Below are 23,093 nucleotides of genomic sequence, written 5' to 3'. Positions count from 1 at the left end.
CAGAATGTCTAGAAAGTCCTCTTGTGGGAGAATAAGAGTGTGTCTCGAAACCTCGTATACACTAAGATTGACAACCCAGCAAGGTGTGTTGAGTGGAGTGAATTAAAGCATTAAATGTTAAATGACTTTCAGAGCCGTATTGGTCTCTGAGCATAAGAGTTACTGAATTGAATCGATGACTCAGTAACTATTTCCTAATTATATCAAGGCTTATCCAGCTTAATGCAGGATGGCAGGAAAATCTCTCTCTCTCTCTCTTATACACACACACACACACACACACATTCATTGTCATTCATTCATTCATTCATTCTTACCACTGTTAAAGATGTGTTAATTTATGGCACCTCCACAAGACAGTCCCAAATCTGGCTTAGTCTTGCTACAGCACACAGGTGAGCATCACCAATCTACAACATGTTCTCCCCAACAAATTCCTCACTGCTGTTTTATATATGTTCACCTGACCATATCTTGAATCCTCCTTGTCTGCTTAACCCCTTCCGTACGGGGGGGGGGGCTCTGTCTTGAAAAAAAAATCGTCTGGCGTTAACGAAATAAAATATTAAAAGTAGCGTCCTGTAGGGAAGGTGTCAATAGTCTAGTAGTGAAGGTGTTAATAGTCCAGTAGTGAAGATGTTAATAGTCCCAAATGTCTCTATCTGATTGAGCCATCTGGTAGTTGATCTTTTCCTGTGTGCTTTCCTATCTCGTGGGATCCAGTGTTGACGTCGTTACTTTCATCGTTGGAATTCAGTGTCTTGGGATTAAACCCACTTAGTAGTTGTGTCCTCATAAGGTCCAGATCTCCAGTGAAAGATGTTGAAGATTACTTGATCTCTGGGACATAAGGCTCTCAATTAACTATGAGCTGAAGACGCCTAAGAATAAATATGGAGACTGACATTAAATTGATAAACTCTAAAAACAGATCGTACTTTTATTTCCGATTATTGGTTACATTTAATCAACCCAAAGCCCTGACGTGACAGATGAATGTTTTAACCACGAGGCATATTTCGAAAACGTGTAACGTTAACTCAGTCACCGACTTTTACCCACTTTTGTTTGGATTTATAGATGTAAACAAGAGAGCACCCACAGTGGCACTAAAATGTTTAATGGGGTGCTGATGGTAGATTTAGGTTTGGTGCCATTGTTTATGGTGAATGTCGAGTACACAGTGCCAGAGCTTGCGGCTCTTATACACTCTTTATTGTTTAAAATATTCAGACATTATAATGGATGAGGTTAATTATGTCCATCATAGTGCTCTCCCTCCCCCCCCCACCATTATCTTCTTCTTCTTCTTCTTATCATCTTTTTCAAAATCATTATCACCATCAATATTACAAACACCATTTTACTGAATCACTATTTTTTTACAATGCTCTTTTATTAAACTTACATTGTCCCATTCACTCTATTAATCACGTGTGTCTGCTTACTTTCACCTCAGTCAGTTTTTGGTTCCGGAGAAATTGAAAGAGAGACATTTTACGTTTGGCTGAAACCCTTGAAGGAATCTCTTGGTTGGAGGGTCCACTAATGTGTTTTGATGACTGCTTTTATTTCAGTAGGGGGTGGGGAGAGATTTGGTTACGATGGAAACATTATGTCGTGTCGTGAGTAAGATTTTGTTAAACTTAGGTAAAACTTAACGTAGTAATTTTAAAGTAGGTCCTCATGTGTGTCAGTTTGGGGGACAAAGCTGCTGCACCATCCTCGCCACGGCCATCTGTTCGACACCACAGTCATAGTCAGCCTGTATACGGCCCGTCTTTTGTCCTGCAATTATTCTGAAATTCCTTCCTAAATGACCCTCTCCCCATTTCAGGGTCGTATATACTTAGCCTAGGACACTGGAAATGCTGTTTGCAGTGTAACATTCAATGCTACAATATCCTGACCACTGAGCTCTGTTATACACACCCTTTGTGGCCTCTACTCTGTTATTCCTTCTGAGCTACTGGCTAATAGAATGAGTATGTGGTGCACAGTAAACTAGCCACTGTCTGCGGTAACATTCATATCGAAGTCAATTTCAGAAGTAAAGCAATGAACTTTTTCTTTAGTAGTGGACGTTATTTTATTCAACATTAAGTCATATAATAAAGCACAAGAGGATATATTATAAAATACAAAAAAAAATTCCATAAACATCTTATCATTTATTCAGTATCCCTATTCCTCGTTTACAGTTGTATGGGAGGGTAGAGATAAAAGGGAAAGTGGTTCAAGTTAAGTGTAGAAAGTGGTAAAAAAAAGAAAGAAACCAAGACAACACGTAGAAACACTTCACACTTACACTCTACACTCTTACTCTCGACACCCACACACACTATATAAAATTAATTCCTTATCACCCACACTCAAAATTTTTACCTTAATAAATAAACACCTAACTCACCTGAAGTAAAGATGAGAGGAAGATTGATGAGGAGAGATAGAGTCACGACTTAGGCAGTGGGGCGACCAGGTCTGAGTGGAGCACAGTATAGTAGTGAGTGAGTCATTTTCTTACCAGCATGTTGTTTCGATTAGTTCAGGGTGACGCCCCTTTTAATATTGAGGAAGAGGGCAGGAAGAGGATGGCTTGGGGAAGGAAGTAAGGGGAGGAAGGGTGTGGAAGAGGAAGAAGGAAGAGGAGGAGAAAGGGAAGGGAAGGAAGGAAGAGAGAGTGGAGGAAGGGGATGGAAGAAGAGGAAAAGAGGAGGGAGAAGTGAAGAGAGAATTTAAGTGAATGCCTCAGTCCGAAATCAATAGCCACCACTTACAACAGTATACCTCTAGATCAGTATGACAGCCCTAGAGAGTTGATGTCTCATATTAACATAATGGATGCGTCACGGTATGTTCGATTGTTTGTTTCAGCGAATTCATTATTTTTCTTTTTTTCTGTGGTGTGTGATCATGTTTATTTGGTGTTGTTTTTTACCGGTTTATAAGGTCAGCACCTCGTAAACTTCCAATTTTTCTTATTCATTATTTTTGGGATACATTTGTGAGTGTGTGTGTGTGTGTGTGTTTGTGTGTGGGTACAATTGATTCACTTCCATGTCACCGCATTAAGAGTCGCTTGAAAGCAGTGTACACAGTATAAGTGTACTATACAATCTTATGTATGAGCCTGACCTGCTACCGTTGTTCCTGAAAGACAATTTGAATTATTTCCCCTGCCGCACGAGACTGCTGAGGATTATGTTTGTCGGGAGTGAGTGAGAGATATTTAATACCCTATCTTTCACTATATCCTTAGACAGTGTTCCCTCGATCTTTTGTCGAGTTTGTACCTGTCTGTCTGTCTGTCTGTCTCTCTGTCTAAGTAGCAGAGATAACCAAAAGTGTCGTCTGCTTAGGAACTTTGGATACGAGTCTTCAGCAACATACACACCGGATTATTATGTCTCAAAATTCATCATCGTCAGTTTTTCTCACTTCCAAGCAAGAGAATATACTTTAACCCATCGATGACTTTGGATAAAAAAAAACACAATAATGTTGCAGTCTCCTATAAGAAAAAACACACACTAGAATGAGGAAATAAAACGAAAAAAAAAACAACAGCACAGGGAGAATTTAGTTACCACGGCGGGTCTGTTGTTCAAAGAGACTTGTAGAAAAATAAATGCAAGGAGAAGACATGATCGATCCTTTCTCTCCGTACCAAAACACAAACCAGTTATCATATTTTTGGTAAGTTATTATATTACCATGGCTAATTTGTCCCCCAAGACCTGGGAATAACTGGCCCAACATTAAATTAACACCGAGAAGCTTTGTTAGTATAAGAACTATTAAACGATGTCTTTTTGGCTATAAGAATGACCTCTCAACCCGAAATATTGAATGCATTTAATCTTGCTTACCCGGTGAATAAAATATTATACTGACCGTCAGCAAACACACAGCAGTCGATGGTCATCTGACTCGGTTCATTTGGGTGTTTATTTTGTATTTGTTGTTGACATATTAGAACAGCGTTTCTTAACCTGGGGTGTAAGGATCCCCAGGGGGTGCTGAAATCGATTTTAGGGGGTTCTGGAAAGGCTCTGTCAAGTCCAGAACGATACGTTAGGGCAGTTAGAGTACACACTTACTTCTTGTTTTTGTTTTTACGTGGATTAGCCCACCCGGGCACAGGTCACTGACCCACATTGGGGCCTGGGGGGTAATAATAATAATAATAATAATTAGGGCTGGATAGTTATGCATTTGCATATTTCATATGCAAATGCATATTTTGCGTGATTTCTATGATAAGTGCATATTACCTAGATAACTGCATATAAATGCATATTTTGGTAAAATATTCATCTGGCAGTATCTCTTTGTTGCCACTGAATGAGCACACGTGGTACTGGGAGGTGAGGTGAGGTGTGGTTAGGTGAAGTGAGGTGAGGTCACGTCGCTTTAATCTGTCGTTTCCACACCTGGTCATGACTCATTGACTAGTGAGTTAGTGGTCAGAGCAGTGCTGCTGTGTGAGCTACTCTTTCTGCTGTTTGCCGAAAGTACAAAGAAACCAAAATGAAGTGCTGAGATCATATGTAAAGGAATTTGATGCATTTACTACTGATGGAAGTGTTACTGTTTTGTAAATATTGTGAGCACCAGTGACAGGAGCAAGAATTTCAAGTCCAACACACTTAAAACAAGCAAGCACATCCGACTCGAAGTTGTTAAGTCCAATAGTGCACAAAAGGAGCAACAACTACTTTTGCATGTTCCAGTAAGTCAGGGTCTGATCGTTCCCAGTTCAACGCAGATTTGTGCAGGCATTTGTTTCAGGATATTCCATTGCATAAACTGAATAACAGTGCCTAAAGTCGTTCCTGAACATATACTGGAAAAAGGTGCCTGACGAATCAACGTTACGTAAGAATGCAACCACAATCTGTAATGTCTGAAAATATGTCAGTCTATATTGTAAATACATGTTCATATATATTTTAGCAATTTTCACATATATATGTTAAATACATTACGTATAATAAACATTAACATTAGTTTATATTAACTATTTGTTTCCGTATAACCCGATTCTTGGCTTTATAAGTGGCATTTTTAAGTGTATATAAATGCATATTTCTGTTTTAGTGCATATTTGAAAAAGATCAAAAAGTGAGAAACAATATATGTTTGTTGTGTTGTCAATATTGTAAGAGAAACAATTGAGACCCTGCAATTGTGTGTAAATGAGGTAGAAAGTCAGATCAGCAACCTGGGACTTGGTAACAATTTTCGTGATGCCATATGGCAGCAGGGTCTACCATTAGACAACACATTATGCTTCCAACATCTTCCCAAGCGGTAGTACCTCCCTGTTTGGTGTGTGCCTATTACCTTCTACCTACACTGGACCTTCCCTTGTTTGTCTGTGTACTCTATATCAGAGTTTGTTAAGGACTGATCTTTTCCGTGTGATGGCCTTGATACCACCAAAAGAGAGAAAGAGCACCACACTACTAATAACAATAGGATCCGGATGCATACACCGATTTTAATTGTGAACGAGAGAAAGAAAGAGAATAGTCAACACGTACAAGTATAAATAATTCATACCCCATATCCTGTTTTAGCTGTGACTGCATTGCTAAAATTATGCTCGATTGTTTTCCGTATGGATACAACTTCATCAAGGTGACTGTCCATAACAATGACGATGACGATGATAATGTTGATAGTAATAACATGGATGATGCTGATGATAATAATAATAATGACATTGATTATAATGATATTGATGCTGATAATGGTCATAATAATGAGAATCAATAATAATAATAATAATAGCTTATAAAAGTAGAATTACTTATAATATTAAGAAAAATAGCAGTAATACTGCATTTACAGTAACTAAAATAATATTAGGAAAACTAATAATATTGCTACTACTGACAACCACAAGGTAAACTACTGTCACAAACTGTCATACAGTAGTTAATAGTTTGGTTAAATACATAGGTAAACTAAGTAAGGCCTAACAGCTTGTCTTTGAACACCTTTCATGAATTAAGTTTAATGTGATTGAGTTTCTATGGTTTGTCAGTAGTCTGTCTAAGATATTAAACCACACAAGATACCAGATGGATATATGGAGATTGTTGATAGCTTTGGTTTAGGCGTGGCCTGTTTGTTTGTTTGTTTGTTTTTTTAAGTGAGGCTAGGAGGGTAAAGGACACGTAAGGTCGGTCAGCGTCTTGGTGGGCGTGGAGATTGTGACACCTGGTCAGCTGGTCGTAGGTACTGTTTGCTCCTCTCATGCTGGTCTCCGTCTGCAATCGTCTCCACAGGTCAGTTAAAGTTCATCCCGCTACCACCGACACTTGTGAACCCGAGTTATCAATCAACACCGTTCCGCTTCACTGAGAAATAATCATACATTGTCAACTTCATAACCTTGATAGTATGTGTGTCTAGTGTTGTGTCTGTGCGTGTTGTTGTTGCTGTTATTTTTGTTGTCGTTGTTGTTTTCGTTTGAATTTAATTTGGCCGCTTACAGCTGCTAGTTTATTGTGCACCCCATACTCATCCTGTGAGCGGTAGCGCAAATAGATTACAGAGTTGAATTCACTAAGGGTCTGTGTAACTAACCCAGTGGTCAGATATGGCATTGAATTTTCGAATATTTAAAATAAATTCTTTGTTTGAATAGAGGAGTGTGAGGCAGTATGTCTGGCCGCACACTTTGTTATTCACATTTTCGTGAAAGGTATTCAAGCAATATTGCGTGTTTGGTTCTATACGTGGGAACTGATATAGCTACTGAGTGCAAAAAAGTGGATACCATCTTAATATGTCGGCTATCTTGGCATTAATAGATAAAGTACTGTGTCATTTCACACACCGTGCTTGGACCTGTCCCTAAAAGGTTCTATCTTCACACAGTCGAGGACATATGTTCGAGTGTGTGGCCATATGTTTGGCCACACACTTAACATTTAGTTTTGTTCACATCTGTTTGAGGGCAATACTGCCAGAGGTACTTATATCCTAACCTAAGTCTAGCGGTTACAACATCTTGTAATCTAATGATCTTGTTACTTGCCCCATATACACGTTTCGCTTGATACATCTCATGTTTGGTGTGCGGGGGGGGTGAAGAATTACCACGGTGGGGAGGAAATGTACAGTCTCGGTCAGTAGTAGTATCCTTCCACCACCTAACGCCTGCGCCTGACCGGGTCCTTTCTGTACAGTAAGTCACGTAGGGTGGAGAGGGAGAATGTTCGTCTTGGGGGAGGAGCTAATAGAACAGGTGTCTTTTAAGAATGGGACCTAGTAGAACAGGGCCTTTAGGCTAGGGCCTAGGAGAACAGGGGCCTAATTGGAACAAAGGACTCTTAGGAATGGGGTCTAGTAGAACAGGAGCCTTTTATAACTAGGACCTAGCAAAACAGAGACCTTTTAGGACTGGTGCCTATTCGTTCAGGGGTCGACGAATTTTCTGAATCCCTGATGACTTATCACACAACTACATAACCAATCACATTACCGTACTTCACTTTTATAAGATGAGCAATGACGTGTGTGTGTGTGTGTGTGTGTGTGTGTGTGTGTGTGTGTGTGTGTGTGAAATACGCTCCAAATTTCATACAGTGACGTGTTCTTAGAATGAAGCGGATGCAATATTGCGAGTGTTTTGGCAGAGGTCAAATGATATTTTCTTTACTCCTGATGCACACATACTGTACCTTACGTTACGTAGACCTTCCCTTACTTATTACTTAGATGACATAAAGACCATGCCACCTGATCATTAAAAATAAATAAATTCAGGAAAATGTGAAAATATTAGTTTGATGACATCTGACAACTCAGCAGCTGGTTCTCTGTATAAATACGGCTGGTCCGCCTGAGCCGCACAGTTACACGTTCTCCACCACGAAACTAAGGTTAGACCGTGTTACCATTTATTACTTTATCATTTGTCGCCTTTGTTATTACGTGTTATTACCTCCTATCTATGATTTTCCATTACTACATCTCTTGATTGGAGAGTGTTGGGCTTAGGATGGAGGATTTTTCAACCGTGCATATCCTTGGGGTCCGGACTGTCAAAGCCAGCCATCCTGCCAAGCTTGTATTGATCGGGCAGTGATGTGCAGAGGAATGCGATTTTGCAAGTCTATTCATCTCATTATTACTTCAAATAAAACCACACACCACAGTGTGTCGACAGCGTGTGATTTATGTGGGGTTAGGAAGAGTTTTGTCAACCCCGTGAGTCACGCCCTTCCTTCCTCCCAGTCATGACATCCTGACCTGACAGATGGATGACCTTCACTCACGAGGATTATTTTTTTCTTCAGATATCCCAAATTTCTGTAACCTCCCTCCTCCCGGCATTTCACCATAAGAGTAACCACCTTCACGATTACACTTCACACACACACACCCCTAGGTAGCATTACAGTAGGTTGGTTAAAATTAATGTGAGATACGTTTTTGGCGACGAACTCTTAGGTGATTATTTTTTCTCCCGAATCTTTCACTCAGAAAATTATTAACATTATTTATCCTCGTGTTCCCCTGAGTCTTGTACGACGGGAGGTTAAGCGTGTAACAGGTGTGATTTTGTTACTTCACCTGTCGAATCTTGGTGACCCTACACAGGGAAGAGACATGCGGGTGGTTCTGACAGTGTAGACGGGATATTTGATTACCTGTCTTAAGTTAGTCATGTACAGTACTTACCAAATGTACTAATGCACAGATTATTTAGGTTACAGGAGTGTACAATATTTAAAGTAATATAATAAGCCCCTTTATCAGTGTTGTCATTAGTACACAGGATAATAACGTTCTGTAATTTTTGTAATAATTTCTGTGACTGAGTAAGTGTATGTTATTTTTACATCACCTAGTGGGCATGTCCATTGTCCATTCTATCTGTATTTCCGCATGACCAGGTAAGATGGCGACGATGCAACTCGACCGTCTGGTGAAAGTAAAACACACACACACATACACACACATACACACACACATGCACACATACATACACACACATACATACACACACATACACACATACACACTCCGAGCATTACAATTATGTATGAGAATGAGAGAAAACAAGAACAATGGAACTTCACTATGAATGGCACTCGGCGAAATTTCAATGTGGGCGATCAACATCCCTCACCCCATCTCCCTCACCTCGCCCTCACCTCGCCTCACCCTGCCCCCACTCTCGCCTCCTACCTCGCCTCCCTCACCTCAAGTTTTTCTTCCTTTATGGCGTTTTACCAGACCTTCATGGATGACCTGTGACCATGACCTTTAGCCCATTGTTGACCTAAAGTTGTTGTGCCTTGAGCTGTTGCAAGGCCGACCAGCGCGCGGTGAAATTATTGTAAAGATCAGGTTAGGCTAGACGGGTGAACTGGGAGATGGATGAGGTGACGCTCATCACAGTTGGATGACAACAGGCGTGTGTGTGTGTGTATGTAAAAGGAAAAAACATATGTACTGTATGTGTTTGTGAAAGTCATGACGTGGGTTGTGTGTGTAAGTGAGAGGCGCCCCTGTGCATGGCTTGCTTTGATGATTGGCTGTCAAGACTCCACCCTCCTCGCCCCTCTCTAGTTCTTTCTCTTCCCATCCTGCCTCTCACACTCCCTCCCTCATTCATCAGCACGTGGAAAGAGGGAGGAGGGGGTGGTAGAGACATACAACGCTTGTGTCTTAAGATCCTCATAGATTCGTAGGATAAAATATTTCTGGGAGCAATTTTGACGCTATGTTGAGCCCCGAGTTTATGTCATTACGCTGATATCCAGTAAAAGGGAAAAATAATTTACGAATCTATGAGAATCCTCCATTACGTTACAAACTTGTGTGATCCACAGTTAGACATGTTCTTACATCTCAGGTTACGAGGAAATATGTGGACGTGCAAACCGGTAATGCTTCGAGCTCCGTCCTCCTTCCCTCCTTTCTCCTTCCCGCCCTCCTTCCCTCCCTCCTCGCTCCCTCCCTCCCTTCCGCTATACAGAAAGTGAAAGCGACTCTACCGTGTTGTGGGAGGGTATTGTTTGGATGTTCTAGATGACCAGCGACGTCCTTTGAGATCTATTATCTTGGCATTAACTCTCGATCCAGGGTCTCCCCACATGACCTTAACCCTCATCCACCGCCCATTTTAGTGTGTAAGTTGCGACTACGTCATAGTGTTCAGTTCTGGTCAAACTATTTCGCCACGCTTAGATGAGACAAATAGGGCAGTTAAGCGTTGGTTCGTCAGGCGCAACTTTTCAGATAAGAGACAATATAACTCTAACCTAACCTAACCTAAGCAGATCAACACTTAAGGCACCTGCCGTCCGTCTCACCTCAACCTTCCTCCCCAACACCCCCATCCCACCGAGAATCGCACCTCCTGACCCCCACACCCTCCTCCTTCCCAACACGACTTTCTCCCATACTCTCTTCTTCCTTCTTCTCACCCCACACGCCTCTTTTTCCTTCCATCCACCCTTCAACATCCTTCCCAATATCCTCTGCACTCTACCCTCTCCTTATTCCCTCCTTTCCTCCCTCCCCCCTTGCTACCAAGCACCCGTCCGCCCACTGCCTAGATTCAGGATTGACACACTTTCACTATTTCTTATAAATATCAGGATACCATTGATTGAGGCAAACCTGGGAGACCCCTTGTTGTCACGTGTGTGGGATGGTCTCATTTCAGGCTGATTTTGTATATTGAAAACGAAAAAAAAAGACTATTATTATTATTATTATTATTATTGATTTTTATTATTATTGTTATTACTGTATTGTTGTTATTGGTAATGGTATTACTACACTTATAAACCTTTTTAATTTTACTCAGTGAAATTGATCGTAAGAATTATATAAAGTGTTTAAATATTAACTTAAATTTGATAATGAACAGATGGATAAAACACGAGTAATGTGACCTTAATATTTCCTTCATCAGCTTATGAATGAACTCGTTAAGCTGTAGTTAAGTTTCCTGTATAGTAATTTAATTTCAGTTTAGTGTTTTTTTCTTATGACTTCACAGTGATTTATTTATTTTTTCGTTCTCATATTAATTATTTACAGAGATGTATTTTTTTCCATTAAATATCTACTTTATTATTAAAAAATATCTACACTTTTATGTAGTTTATTGTGTTTGTGCGTAGTTGTGTGTGTTAGAGAGACTTTCCCCCTTGGTGTGACTGACCGATACAAGAGAACAAACTGATGGCGGGGGGAGGAAGAGATGATGAAAGTATATCACAGAGAAAGTGACACAAACACAACTCTTATTTATAGGTGAAAATATATTAAGAATTGCTTCTTGTGTTGTCGCATATCAGAGTGAGTCATTTAGATACGTTATCACATCATCAATTAGGTTAAAAAAAATCACAGGAAACTTTTATAATCCATCTTTGTATTTACATCCGCTCCCAAATCGCGAATTAGGATGAAGAAAAAATACTCAGGAATTTTCGGGAGCCCGTGTGTGTGTGTGTGTGTGTGTGTGTGTGTGTGTGTGTGTGTGTGTGTGTGTGTAATAGGGATCATCGTGTTTCTTGAGGTAATACGTAGGTAGAGGAGAAGGGACGTTGTTATTGTCACTCATGTGTTAAATGGTACAAGGTAAGGCAGAGTTTCACGTTTTCTGCTTGGAATGTGTGATTAGCTGTGTGTGTTGTGAGGTGTGGGTGTGTTGTGAGGGTGTAGAGGGTGTGTTGTGGTGTGGGGGTGTGTTGTGAGGTGTAGGGGTGTGTTGTTGTGAGGTGTAGAGGGTGTGTTGTGAGGTGTAGAGGGTGTGTCTGTCTGTCTAGAGGGTGTGTTGTGAGGTGTAGAGGGTGTGTTGTGAGGGTGTGAGGGGTGTGTTGTGGTGTGGTGTGTCTGTCTGTCTAGAGGGTGTGTTGTGAGGTGGAGAGTGTGTTTGTGAGGTGTAGAGGGGTGTGTTGTGAGGTGTAGGGGTGTGTTGTGGGGTGTGGTGTGTCTGTCTGTCTGTCTAGAGGTGTGTTGTGAGGTGTGGGGGTGTGTGGTGTGGTGTGTCTGTCTGTCTGTCTAGAGGGTGTGTTGTGAGGGTGTAGAGGGTGTGTTGTGAGGTGTGGTGTGTCTGTCTGTCTAGAGGGTGTGTTGTGAGGTGTGGGGTGTGTTGTGGTGTGGGGGTGTGTGTTGTGAGGTGTGGGGTGTGTCTGTCTGTCTAGAGGGTGTGTTGTGAGGTGTGAAGGTGTGTTGTGAGGTGTGTGGTGTGTCTGTCTGTGTGGGGTGTGTTGTGAGGTGTGGGGTGTGCTGTGAGGTGTAGAGGGTGTGTTGTAGGTGTGGGGGTGTGTTGTGAGGTGTGGGGTGTGCTGTGAGGGTGTAGGGGGGTGTGTTGTGAGTGTGGGGTGTGTTGTGAGGTGTAGAGGGTGTGTTGTGAGGTGTAGAGGGTGTGTTGTGGTGTGAGGGTGTGTTGTGGGGTGTAGAGGGTGTGTTGTGAGGGTGTGGGGTGTGTGTTTGGAGGTGTGAGGGTGTGTTGTGAGGTTGTGAGGGGTGTGTTGTGAGGTGTGGGGTGTGTGAGGTGTAGAGGGTGTGTGTGAGGTGTGAGGTGTGTTGTGAGGGGTGTGGGGTGTGTGGGGTGTGGGGTGTGTGGGGGTGTGAGGTGTGTTGTGAGGTGTAGAGGGTGTGTTGTGAGGTGTAGGGGTGTGTTGGAGGTGTAGAGGTGTGTTGGGAGGTGTAGAGGGTGTGTGAGGTGATAGGGTGTGTTGTGAGGTGTAGAAGGTGTGTTGTGAGGTGTAAGGTGTGTTGTGAGGTGTAGAGGGTGTGTTGTGAGGTGTGGGGTGTGTTGTGAGGTGTGAGGTGTGTTGTGAGTGTAGGGTGTGTTGTGAGGTGTAGGGTGTGTTGGAGTGTAGAGGTGTGTTGTGAGGTGTAGAGGCTGTGTTGGGAGGTGTGAAAGGTGTGTTGGGAGGTGTGGGGGTGTGTTGTTGTGAGGTGGGAAGATCACGTTTTGTGGTCAATTATATAAAATACCAGTAATTGTCTCGAGTGCTGTTGTGTGACAGTAGTGTGTTTGGAGTGTTTGTGTGTGTGACAGTAGTAATGATTAGTGTTGTGTGTGTGTGACAGTAGTAATGTTTGAGTGTTTTGTGTGTGACAGTAATGTTTTGAGTGTTGTGTGTGTGTGACAGTAGTAATGTTTGGAGTGTTTTGTGTGTGTGACAGTAGTAATGTTTGAGTGTTTTGTGTGTGTGACAGTAGTAATGTTTAGTGTTGTGTGTGTGTGACAGTAGTAATGTTTGAGTGTTGTGTGTGTGACAGTAGTAATGTTTGAGTGTTGTGTGTGACAGTAGTAATGTTTGAGTGTTGTTGTGTGTGTGACAGTAGTAATGTTTGAGTGTTGTGTGTGTGTGACAGTAGTAATGTAGTGTTGTGTGTGACAGTAGTAATGTTTGAGTGTTTGTGTGTGTGACAGTAGTAATGTTTGAGTGTTGTGTGTGTGTGTGACAGTGTGTGTTTGAGTGTTGTGTGTGTGACAGTAGTAATGTTTGAGTGTTGTGTGTGTGTGTGTGTGTTGAGTGTTTTGTGTGTGTGACAGTGTAATGTTTGAGTGTTGTGTGTGTGTGTGACAGTAGTAATGTTTGAGTGTTGTGTGTGTGACAGTAGTAATGTTTGAGTGTTGTGTTGAGTGTGCTGTTTGGAGTGTTATTGTGTGTGTGACAGTAGTAATGTTTGAGTGTTTGTGTGTGTGTGACAGTAGTAATGTTTGAGTGTTGTGTGTTGTGACAGTAGTAATGTTTAGTGTTTTGTGTGTGTGACAGTAGTAATGTTTAGTGTTTTTTGTGTGTTGATAGTAATGTTTGAGTGTTGTTGTGTGTAGTAGTAATGTTTGAGTGTTGTGTGTGTGACAGTAGTAATGTTTGAGTGTTGTGTGGGACAGTAGTAATGTTTGAGTGTTGTGTGTGTGACAGTAGTAATTTTGAGTGTTGTGTGTGTGTGTGACAGTAGTAATGTGAGTGTTGTGTGTGTGACAGTAGTAATGTTTGAGTGTTGTGTGTGTGACAGTAGTAATGTTTGAGTGTTGTGTGTGTGTGTGTGTGTTGTTTGAGTGTTGTTGTGTGTGACAGTAGTAATGTGAGTGTTGTGTGTGTGTGACAGTAGTAATGTTTGGTGTTGTGTGTGTGTGACAGTAGTAATGTTTAGTGTTTGTGTGTGACAGTAGTAATGTGAGTGTTGTGTGTGTGTGAGTAGTAATGTTTGAGTGTTGTGTGTGTGTGACAGTAGTAATTTTGAGTGTTGTGTGTGTGTGACAGTAGTAATGTTTAGTGTTGTGTGTGTGTGTGACAGTAGTAATGTGAGTGTTTGTGTGTGTGTGACAGTAGTAATGTTTGAGTGTTGTGTGTGTGTGACAGTAGTAATGTTTAGTGTTGTGTGTGTGACAGTAGTAATGTTGGTGTTGTGTGTGTGTGAGAGTAGTAATGTTTGAGTGTTGTGTGTGTGACAGTAGTAATGTTTGAGTGTTGTGTGTGTGTGACAGTAGTAATGAGTGTTGTGTGTGTGTGACAGTAGTAATGTTTAGAGTTGTGTGTGTGTTGACAGTAGTAATGTTTGAGTGTTGTGTGTGTGTGACAGTAGTAATGTTTGAGTGTTGTGTGTGTGTGACAGTAGTAATGTTTGAGTGTTGTGTGTGTGTGTGACAGTAATAATGTAGAGTGTTGTGTGTGTGTGACAGTAGTAATGTTTGGAGTGTTGTGTGTGTGTGTGACAGTAGTAATGTTTGAGTGTTGTGTGTGTGTGACAGTAGTAATGTTTGATGTTGTGTGTGTGTATTAGTAATGTGTGAGTGTTGTGTGTGTGACAGTAGTAATGTGAGTGTTGTGTGTGTGTGACAGTAGTAATGTTTGAGTGTTGTGTGTGTGACAGTAGCAATGTGTGAGTGTTGTGTGTGTGACAGTAGTAATGTAAGTGTTGTGTGTGACAGTAGTAATATGAGTGTTGCGTGTGACAGTAGTCATATGAGTGTTGCGTGTGACAGTAGTAATATGAGTGTTGCGTGTGACAGTACCAGTCAATGTTTAAGTTAAAAGCAGTAATGAATTTTTATGTTCGTTTTCGAGTCATCCGTTGTCCAAACATTACATAACCGGCCGCTGTGAGACAATAAGCTGATATTACGACTCGTCACTGCGTATATTAGCTGAGACAAGCTTAGTGCACATCGTTAGTTTCACAGCTTTTAGATGTTTAGCTGTAACGTAATAGTAATAATAGTAATTGAAATGCTATTAATAATAATTACACTGGGAACCACTGATCGGTGTGGCAGGTTGAGAGGAAAGATTCGTTTGCACCACGAGGGGGCTAGTTTATTGAGCACCCCCTTGCATCCCGTGGAAGGTGAAGTGCAAAAGCGTTTATCGCGCGCAACAGGGAAGCTTGCGGAGTTAAAGGTAGTAAATGTCTGAAGGGCCATGGAATATGTCGGCAAGTTACACAGTGACAGAAGTGTGGGGAGGGGGGCGCAGGAGAGATTCTCGACACAATACATCTGTTTTGGTAAGGCGTGGCAGGTCCCTAATAAGTCAAGTGCTAGACCTGGCTCTAGGAGGAGGGGTATTTAGTCAGGAGGAAAAGGTGTTGGTGACTGAAAGAGTGGACATGTGAAACCAATCGAGTTGGGTCACCTTCAGCAAGTTCCACCCCACTCCTCATCCTTCCCCTCCTCAACACTCCTTCCCTTCTCTCACCCTCCTCACTACTTCATCCCTCCTCCACCCTCCTCTCTTCCTTCTCAACACGCCTCATCTCCTCGTTACACCACTTAGTGAAAGTCTTTCGTGTGTCGATGCGCACTAACATAACAGGCGTTAAGAACACCGAATTCGGTGTTCTTAACGCCTGTTATCGTCCTGACCTTGGTGTGTGTTTTTTTTTTTTTCTGGTTAAGGTGGGGAAAGGATGGAAGGCATGCTGGGGCTCAAGGCACAGCCAGACATGAGGGATGGAGAAGTCACAACATAACTAAGCTAACCTAGGATTTAGTATGAGGTTGCACAATGGTTATTTTAGTAGACAATGACTAGATTGATTTTACAATTACAAGTTTATTAACATCTTATACTGTATTACGTTATGGACTCACTTGATTGTGACTTGTTAAATGTGAATTTATATCATCTAAATTTTAATCTAAGGTGGATCACTCTGGCGGACATAGATGGTCGCGGGTTGGGTTGTTGTAGTGCCACCTTGGTGTATTAAGAGTTGTTATCCCAGACCGTCAGTGCATGGCGAAGGCTCCTGTTTAACGTAACGCATTGTGTGACCGTAATAACGCATCCCTGGATTACAAAGTGACAGAATCTCTCTCGTGCACACGCGCACACGCACACACACACACACACACACACGTGTGTGTGTGTCTGTGTGTGTACACACTTGGCAAAGAGATGCATATAAAACTCAAGCCTCTGTGTCAAATATCAAGGTCACTGCTGAAGGCCAAGGTCAAATGGGGGTCATTGGTGTTTTATGTGCCCTGCTATTGTGTCTGTCTCTCTGTTTATCTGTTTTGTCATCGTTTATCCAAAATCAACCCATTTCCTCCTCCTCTTACTCCCACAACACTTCCAGAAATCCTTGCTTACAGTGTATTGGTGAGTATACGTTATTGAGTCTTGTGATTCATTATGGTTTACTTCTTTCTTTTTCCTTTTATCTTTTTGCTTCCTTTTGTTGCTGTAGTTCTTTCCGTATTCTTTCTTCTTCCTCTTTATTCTTTCTACGCGACTGATCTATCCATCCATCCCCAGATAGACGATCATGGCAGGAAAACGCACAGCGACGATGGCAGTACTGTTGGTGTTGGGTCTCCACTTGTCAGGAGCCCAGGGGAGGAATCACGTCGTGGCAGGGGTGCAGGGTCAAGCTGTGGCACAGAGTCAGAGCACAGACGAGAACGGCGTCACCACAGGGGAGTGTGCCTTCACTGATAAGCAGGGCCAGCCCATTAGGGTAAGTTAAGTTGCCTGTGTGTGTGTGTGTGTGTGTGTGTGTGTGTGTGTGTGTGTGTAAAGTTGAATAGGAATGGCCATCAGCTTAAACCCTGAAAATGTGTTGGTGTTGTTTTCTTGCCTCAACTATTTGCTATAACCTACAGTAAGGTGTTGTTTGTTTACAGATCAGGTACCAACAAACTCCTGATGGCCAGATACAGGCTAACGTGATCGAAGGGAACGTTCCTGATCCCGTGGCAGCTCTCCGTGTGTGCAGGCAGTCCCAGTCGCATCTCCAGGATCAGGTGAGGTACTGACAGGTGAGGCACTTTAACAGGACAGACACACTTGAACAGGGTAGTAGCATTTGAATAGGACAGCGACACTTGAACAGGACAGTAACACTTGAACAGGACAGTGACACTTGAACAGGACAGTGACACTTGAACAGGACACTAACACTTGGACAGGACACTAACACTTGGACAGGTGTTATAGAGTATTTTGGTGTTAATCTTGACAACGTCGAAGCTATAAATCTAATCACTTGCATAACCCTTATGGGGAAGCTAGATATTGCCAGAGGTGTCGAGGAAATCTTGATAGTGACTGTACCTCATTAGGTTGTCATCTTGCACTGTAGCTAAAACAACTAAACAACTATCTGTGCATACTTTGTGGGAAACAATAGGAGACCATGGATGGTAAATTGTGGTATATGAGGGCTGTCACTAGTCACACGCAAAATTTCGGAGAATATCGACCCCCCACCTGCACAGATAGGTGTTTCAGTTACTGTACACTCGCAACAAAAAGTATCGGTTCATACTGTAGTGTGAACAATTTGAGACCAGTGACGATAGGTATTGGGAAAGGCGAGTTGTTCCAGCCGTATGTTGGCAGCCCTGATTGTCAGCCATAAGGCAACACCTAGTGGAGGGCGGGGGGGTTTGAGGATACACTTACCAACCTTCCCGACATATCACAGTGTATACGTATCGTTTCGGAACTCGTCGATCTCACCCTGCACCGATACTTTTTGGTGCGAGTGTACATATAGATGGTAAACACACACAGTAGTATGGCGTATATCGCTTGGATTTTTCTAAGATTCATGTCTCAAATTTAAATCTCTCTCATGTTCATCACATCTACAACGGTTAACAGAATTCTAGATAGCTGTAGTTTTCCTTGGGCGTTTGTTTCATGGGACAGTGCTCTTATCTTTTGTCTTTGTCTCCACCTCACAGCTGCAGGCACAGCAGCAACATCTGCAGAGACAACAGGAGAACCTTTTCTATCAACTCCGACAGCAGCAGCAAGCCATCTTCAACCATCAACCAGCCTTCCCAGACTTCTTCAACTAAATGGGTGGAACTGTCTACCTGACCCTCTCCCTCATCCACCCGAATTTTACCTGCTGTCTTCTTCATCAGTCCTTAACCTGATTTATCGTTTCGTTTTTAGTGATTATTTTATTTTGTTTTGAAATTTGTATTTTTGTTGTTGTTGATGTTGAGCCAACTTGACGTTCCTGTAAGAAGTGCCGATTTTTTCATTAGTGGTTCTTAAAATCTTCAGCATTCTGTCAGTATTTTTTTGCCTTCACATAAATATATCTAAATGTTTTCAGATATATATTTTTAATGTGTGTATGCAGAGTAGGTTGAAGGTAGCATCATTCATCACTATTAAATGACAAACAATGGTAGAATATTGTGACATTCACTGGACCAAGCAAAGTGAAACCTATTTATGCCTACGAAGGAAAATAATGCTTCCAAATAACTTGTCTTCCGTCATCATTCACTTGATTTTTTGGCTATGATGTATTTCGCTTCTCTCACCGCTTGTAAACTTCCATCACCAAGACTTCCAAGATTGTAAGATACTTCACTTTTGGTTCGTCTATATTAAAGATATGCAGGCGTCCTTTAGTAGCGATGAGATTGTCCAGGAATGCAAAATATTAGATTGAAGTCTGTCTGGAATGGGTGTGTGGGTGAAGAGGAGGAAACAATATCCCTTCTCCATCCCACAAAAAAAAAGAATTTGTGTCATAAATGGTTGGCTGTGTTGAGGTAGTGCCACTTGAATTACCCTTTCCCACGTATAATGATACCCGGGTGTATTCTCTCCGAAGGTCACCCTGGGAGGAGGAGGAGGACATAGTTTAAACACAACGAAACAGGAACAAACAGGTCCTTGCAAACAGGTCTAATATTGATTACGGACCCCCTTAGATAACTCGTTGAAGCATGGGGGAAAAAATCTACGTATAGGGTCTTAGATTATATTTGATGTCCTTAGTCATTTAGCAGCAGGTACAGACCCTAGAGTAGTGTATCTCCTTAAGTATCCGCAACAGTGAGTAGGGACATATATACAGGTATTGTACTAACCGTAGTGTTCCTGAAATCTATATACGCAGCTGCCGGTTACAGGAACCTATTTCAAGACTCAAGACTATTTATTACCCTATGTAATTTATAGAACCAAAAAAAATCGAACCGGATGTACAACTCTTAGTTTTATCTTGTCTTCCCAATACAACATTCAGAACGAAAATTGGGTCAATCATGAAAAAAAAGAAAGACTATGTTAAAGTAAACTTCCTACCAGAAATAGGACCCTAATAGGCACTACACAACATAAAATAAGAAGAGGGGACATAAATGTTCATGATTTATCTACCTGAAGAACGTAAGTTTTTTTAGACTGAAATTAAAGAATTTATATACTGTATTGTCCTTGAAGATCTGGTGTTTACGTAGATTGAACTTAAGTCTTAGTTTATGTACGTGAAGATACTTAATTTACATAAACTAAACTGAAATAATTTATATATCTGAAGACTGACAAGCCATTCATCCTACACTGAAATTTTATTGTGAATTTAGTTTGTGTTGAATATGTGGTTTGACCTGGAGAGTGGAGGTTGTGTATTCGCACTGTCATTGGGGTCATCCAGCCTCACAAGCGATTGGTCTTGTGTGTGTGTGTGTGTGTGTGTGTGTGTGTGTGTGTGCACCCTATCCTCTAAGTGCAAAGTGTCAGTATGTATGTTTGTATTTTTTCTCAGTGTATCTATGCATCATGACCTTTAACCAGAAAATATCTTGAGAATGGCCTGTAGAGGAGTGAGAGAGAGAGAGAGAGCACTTGCTGTTTTCTGTGGAGCTGGTCACCCATGCTCCTGTTGGCTGTGTTATATAAGAAAAAATATATTTTTTCCTTTGACAAAAATATTAATAGAAAAAAAGCGTTATGTGTTTCTACGTTTAATTTGCGAATATCTTATGTGTTCATCGCTTTTTAAGACTGTTTATCGTGCTAACAAGGAAATTATTTTATAATCTGGGCTATTTAACAAGTAAATTATGTTCATGGCTTAAGTACAATGATTAGTATATTGTTTAATTTATCAAATATATCTGGTACTTCACAAATTTACAACTGCCTTTTCTTTCCCATTCTATTCGACGTCCGTCACCTCATGAAAGTGATAATAGAAAATGGAGAAGCTAGTTGGAGGAGGTTGGTGGCGAGTCCCAAGCAGCGTCACAACTAAAATTAGATCAAACCTGGCTACGTTGAGGGAGGTGGTGCCTTCTGACGCCCTCGCCGTCGAGCGAATAATACCTTTTAGAAGGGGGGACTAGGTGCCAGATCTAGGGTATAGACTTTAAAATGTCAAGTGAATGCTCGGGAATGGTGGCTGATAATTACCTGCAAATCCAGTAGAAATCGGACAGATTTTATGGGGGTAAAAAATGGGGGCAGCAAAAAAAAAAAAAAAAAATTAAGAGCCTTATCTCGAAAACTAAAAACTGTACCGTTTCTCGAGATAACTCCAAAACTACTAGCGCGATTTTAATCAAATATATGTAATTTTAAAGATAAAAATAAATGCTATTTTTTCATTTAGTCGATTTTTTTTAAATATATTACAAACATATTCTAGACAAGGAGGAACATTTGAGAATCTTTCCTCTCTGAAATATAAGGAAAATAAAAATTCCACTTCAATGGATGTCTGAAGAATTGTGTCAGAGGTAATATGTTCAGCATAATCGGCCGAAGGATGTTGCTGTTATATCAATATATTTTTTCTTCCTAATTTCACCTTTTATTAAATAAAAAAAAAAACTCCTTCGAATGACATGAAACTTGGATATAATCATCTCGGTATACGGATACATAACATATATTAAAATAAAAAGATATATCAATAAATAAATACACAATGGGCGATAGCCCAACCGTGTGCTGATTTTTAATGTATTTGCTGAGAATCTATGGTGAAGATTCAGATTGGTAACAAACTATAGTGGTCAACAAACTGGTGTTTCAAGCGCTCTTTTATTTTTTAAACAGGTGATCAGGGTTCGATACCCATATAGACGTGGTAACGAGGAATTGTAAAGAGGTTTCGACTAATACCTGTAGTCTAGTCTCATTGTCTTTGATGAGACTGAACGAGAACACTAGAACAAAAGATACACACAGTGTTGCACTAAAGACCTGTATTATAACATAACATATACAGTCAGCCGAGTCAAACAATAAATTACTTTTACCCTTCGGTGTGATGGATTTCAAATGAACACTTTTTCTCCTGTTATCTCGGTAGGGTTGATAAGCGTGATTGCGACGTCATTTCCCTCATCCTTGTTTTTCGAAATATTCTAATTTATTTCAAAACATATAAACAGGGAAAATTTCCACAGGTAAAAGGTAGCAATTTTAATTTCTATTTTACTTCAAAAAGTCAGCGACGATAAGAATATGAGAACCAAGGTACCCTCTCTAACGTCATGGGAAGCACATTGCATTCAAGGGAACAATTTGTAGGCCCGACTGGACAGGACTTGACTGGAGACCTGGTGGCATCTATGACTCGTCGTTGTTGTTAATAATTTATTACTGTGCTTCAAAATATAAGGAGTTTAAGCACGTAACAAGGTTGGTAAATACCCTATGTCAACATGTAAAAAATTATGAGATTTATAAATCCCTCTAGAGAGCCTCGTAGGCCAAACAAAGTGATCTAGGCCGGAGAACGGAGATGCTTATACGAATATTAATTAATTATAATTGATATATAAATACGGTCTTCATATCCAAGAAATTATTGAAAATCAATCACAAATAAATATTAGTTATATTATATATAATATATATATATATATATATATATATATATATATATATATATATATATATATATATATATATATATATATATATATATATATATATATATATATGGATATATATATATATATATATATATATATATATATATATATATATATATATATATATATAATATATATATATATATATATATATATATATATTTTATATGGATCAACATTGTCTCGAAAAACTGCTCGTCATCTACGGATGCCCAATATTGTCGTCTACTTACTGACATGGAATTTCGAGTGCAGTAATTTCAGTTCGTGTTACTATAATCACACCTCTATTTAATGTTGTTTATTTAAACAACATTAAATAGCTGGTGGCCACAGAGCATTATAAAGATGTCACAGAACCAGAACCAATATATACACAATGAAAACTAAGCTACACACAAGTAGTATATGAAAATGCGTCAGACACAAGGACCTGCAGGGGCCACCAAAACAACACCACAGAACTACCTTAGTTTAGCTTAGCTTGCCTACCCACGCCAGAGTGGCCTGCGGGAGTGCTGTCATGGCAAACGGAACTCTGTCCCCGCAAGGTAGATAGCCCACCCGCTATCACATATCCCACTTTATTTCCCACTTGCTAACTTTACCTTCCTCCTACACCTTCTTGCATCTTCAGAGCCAACGGCTCTCTTCTCTACATCTCAACATAAACAACATTGTGTACCACAGACTGTGAACTGTATCCACGCTGTTCCTAACGGGCAGTCATGCCTACGGGACACACTTTCCCTTTCATTTCAATTTGACCGACTATCAGAATAAGAAAACATTTCCAATATAATAATAAACTTGCAGTGAAATACGAGTTCCTCAAAATAATAGTTTAACAAATCCACAATGTTCTTAGGATATGCAATTACTTATTTACATTCGAATTTTATTTTCGATTTATAATAAACTTAAAAATTGTAGGATTACA

The 23,093-nt window shown here is 40.6% G+C and overlaps 1 protein-coding gene across 1 annotated transcript; it reads left to right on the top strand.

The window, feature by feature from the left end:
* The first annotated feature begins 7,858 nt into the window (after nt 1-7,858).
* LOC121870856 lies at nt 7,859-20,405 on the top strand. Its single transcript, XM_042372833.1, has 4 exons — nt 7,859-7,898; nt 16,770-16,971; nt 17,138-17,257; nt 18,203-20,405. Exons 2-4 carry the CDS (start codon nt 16,780-16,782, stop codon nt 18,317-18,319), a joined length of 429 nt encoding a protein of 142 aa, XP_042228767.1. The 5' UTR covers nt 7,859-7,898; nt 16,770-16,779; the 3' UTR covers nt 18,320-20,405.
* Nucleotides 20,406-23,093: the final 2,688 nt, after the last annotated feature.

The sequence above is a fragment of the Homarus americanus genome, unplaced genomic scaffold (assembly GCF_018991925.1).
Source record: "Homarus americanus isolate GMGI-L3 unplaced genomic scaffold, GMGI_Hamer_2.0 scaffold50490, whole genome shotgun sequence".
NCBI classification, from domain to species: domain Eukaryota; kingdom Metazoa; phylum Arthropoda; class Malacostraca; order Decapoda; family Nephropidae; genus Homarus; species Homarus americanus.
The sequence above is the reverse complement of the archived record's forward strand: the minus strand, read 5'-3'. Positions and strand labels throughout refer to the sequence as shown.